This window comes from Etheostoma spectabile, chromosome 23 (assembly GCF_008692095.1).
Source record: "Etheostoma spectabile isolate EspeVRDwgs_2016 chromosome 23, UIUC_Espe_1.0, whole genome shotgun sequence".
NCBI classification, from domain to species: Eukaryota; Metazoa; Chordata; class Actinopteri; order Perciformes; family Percidae; genus Etheostoma; species Etheostoma spectabile.
In genome coordinates this window covers 19,132,654-19,135,197 of record NC_045755.1, presented here as the reverse complement: position 1 = coordinate 19,135,197, position 2,544 = coordinate 19,132,654, and the positions used below count along the sequence as shown (strand labels likewise).

Sequence of the window (2,544 nt, the reverse complement as noted above, 5' to 3'; positions counted from 1 at the left end):
CCACATCTTAAACACTGCATCCATGCAACAATCCTCTTCTAATCAGATCTCAGACTACCCTGTTCCCACAAACCAAAATCTATTTTAATGTTCATTAAAAAAAAGGTTATACCTCACTCACTAATGCTGACCAACACCACCAGCCACAACAACCAATCCAGCATTAGAAAAGGTAAACACTACTGTTGATTTTACCAGAACAGCAAGCTAAAGTGATGACAAAATGTCTTAATTTGCAGTTCCTCCAATGGCCTCGAAATGCTGGTTCCAAAAAACTGACTGGGATCAATTCATTCAAAACACCCGAAAACCCAAAATATTCTCTCTAAAAATAGTTTTAGTTCAGATTATTGGCTCACAGTAACTGAACTACAATATAAATATGCCGGCTTTAGCCAAGTGGCTCATATTCATCTCTAGTCTCTGGTCAGTGAGTCAGTCACATTGTTGGGAATCTATTTTGATGCGTTTTCCCCTAACTTTTGTAATTGTACATATGTTTAAGAAATATCAGAATTAATATCGATATTGCAATATTCATAAACAATATCGCAATTCACATTTTGTCACTATCGTACAAGCCTAATATGTATCAATATTTTCAATTTGCATCGATACTATTGGATCTTTGAATCGATATGTCGATCCAGACCGATGTATTGCTCCACCCCTACATGATATCCTGCAATATGCATCACAACGACAAAGCAGCCAGCGGAGGAGTGCACACGCGAACCGTTTTTAATGAATTAATGAAAAGTCGGGGACTTACTCATGGTGGGAGTCCAGAGTTGGGGGGCAGGGCGAGGCCCAGGTAGGGCCGGTCTTTGGACAGGTGAGGTTATTCTCCACTAGGTCTTTCCTAGAGGCACTCATGACCTGGGGAGGAAGGAAAACAGGAGATCACTTCCTGTCTCTTATATCACTGTAACTTGGACAGTTTTGGGGTTTCATCTGAAGTCATTATTTTGGGCTTTGGGAAATTGCGACAGACATTTTATAGACAAACTGATACATTGAGGGGAACAGAATGATAAAGAAATTAGGCCCTTTTCATTCCAATGTAAAAAGATGCATTCAGAGAAATCATTGAAATGGACAAATACTGTCTTCCACATACCCCCCCCCCCCCCCCCACACACACACACAGTGGATGATAAGGATGTGGACCGGCTCATTACCATCGTCACTGTGAGAGAATGGAAGTGCACAGGGCAAGTGAATGAACAGCCTTGGGTTTGGCTCTGTGTGTGTGTGTGTGTGTGTGTGTGTGTGTGTGTGCGCATTCAAATCACCCCGGTCATTGGACTAAATAACGGTAATCTGATGATAGTATGCGGTAAATAGTGGGTAATTTGATCACTCTGCAGATGCTTGCTGGATGATGAGTAGTAGGGAGGGGTGGGCAGGAAGGTGGAGGGGTGGGGCAATGATGCAGGTGATAGAGAAATTAGCCCCCCCCCCCCCCCCCTACAACCCTCCGATTACTGCAGAAGCTGGTGGATCCAATCTCTCCAGGGCTGCGAGCAAAAAAGCAGCACAGGTCAGCAGAATGCTTCAGCGCACAGGGAGTGACAAATAAGCAGCGGGGCAGCAATCGGGCAGATGCATCCACTACAGGTGGGAGAGAGAGAGAGAGAGAGAGAGAGAGAGAGAGAGAGAGAGAGAGCGCTGATACGGCCTTAGGGGCTTTGTTATCCCCATCATTGTCACCGTCATTGAATAACGTGTGAATTTTTTTACTGTATAAAATAACAGAAAGAAACCCCCGAAGGTGACGTCTTTAAATTAATTTTGTCCAATCAAACATCCAAAACCCAAAGTATTAATTCAAGAGGAACTAAACTAAACACATGTCCATATTTTAAAAGCTGGGACTAGAAAATATTTGGCATTTTTGATTGATTGACGAACAAATAATAAATTGTTCTTCACCACCTCCAACCTCATCAGCCTCTATAACCACTGTTAGGATTGTTAATGGAGTCTTTCAAACATAATAAATAAATCAATACGTTTTCTCCTTCTGCTCTTTGGGATGATGTCATACGCTCGTTTGTATATTTGTGACGTCATTACGCAATCATTTGCATAAAGCTTAGTGGTTGTGTCAGAAAGAAATAGAAATCTTTAATCACAAAGTCAGTACAGGAATTTATTTGACCTTATAATATTACTTAGTGTCAATTGTGTGTCACACCACCACAAAATAGTCAATGGGAAAGTATGGGGAAAAACTGGGGCAGTACAAGGTATTAACTCTGCAGGGTGCCCAAACTTTTGCGGACCCCATTTTTAGATTTCTGTTATTTTGAAAGTTTAATTGATGGAAATAAAATCTAACTTTTTGTAACATTCGAATGTCTTATCTGTCATTTGATGCTTTTTGGAGATTTTTTCCATCTTTTCTTCTTTATGCAACTTAATACACATTTTTACCTGGGGTGCCCAAACTTTCGAACCTCACTGTATACCGGATATGGGTTAAGTGTCTTGCTCAGGGACACATTGGTTGATGCATCGCAGTGGGAATCGAACCCAGAT

At 41.4% G+C, this 2,544-nt stretch overlaps 1 protein-coding gene and 1 long non-coding RNA gene across 2 annotated transcripts in view; both read right to left on the bottom strand.

The window, feature by feature from the left end:
- Positions 1 to 579, bottom strand: part of LOC116673126 (uncharacterized) — a 17,621-nt gene extending 17,042 nt beyond the window's left edge. Inside the window, exon 1 of the long non-coding RNA XR_004327758.1 lies at positions 444 to 579. This is a non-coding gene — a long non-coding RNA (uncharacterized LOC116673126). The remainder of the gene's footprint in view (positions 1 to 443) is intronic.
- The window catches only part of usp6nl (USP6 N-terminal like), a 107,803-nt gene that overhangs the window by 92,917 nt on the left and 12,342 nt on the right, over positions 1 to 2,544 (bottom strand). Inside the window, exon 2 of the mRNA XM_032505243.1 lies at positions 773 to 879. Coding sequence (XP_032361134.1) covers positions 773 to 776 — 4 coding nt within the window. The 5' untranslated portion in view covers positions 777 to 879. The remainder of the gene's footprint in view (positions 1 to 772; positions 880 to 2,544) is intronic.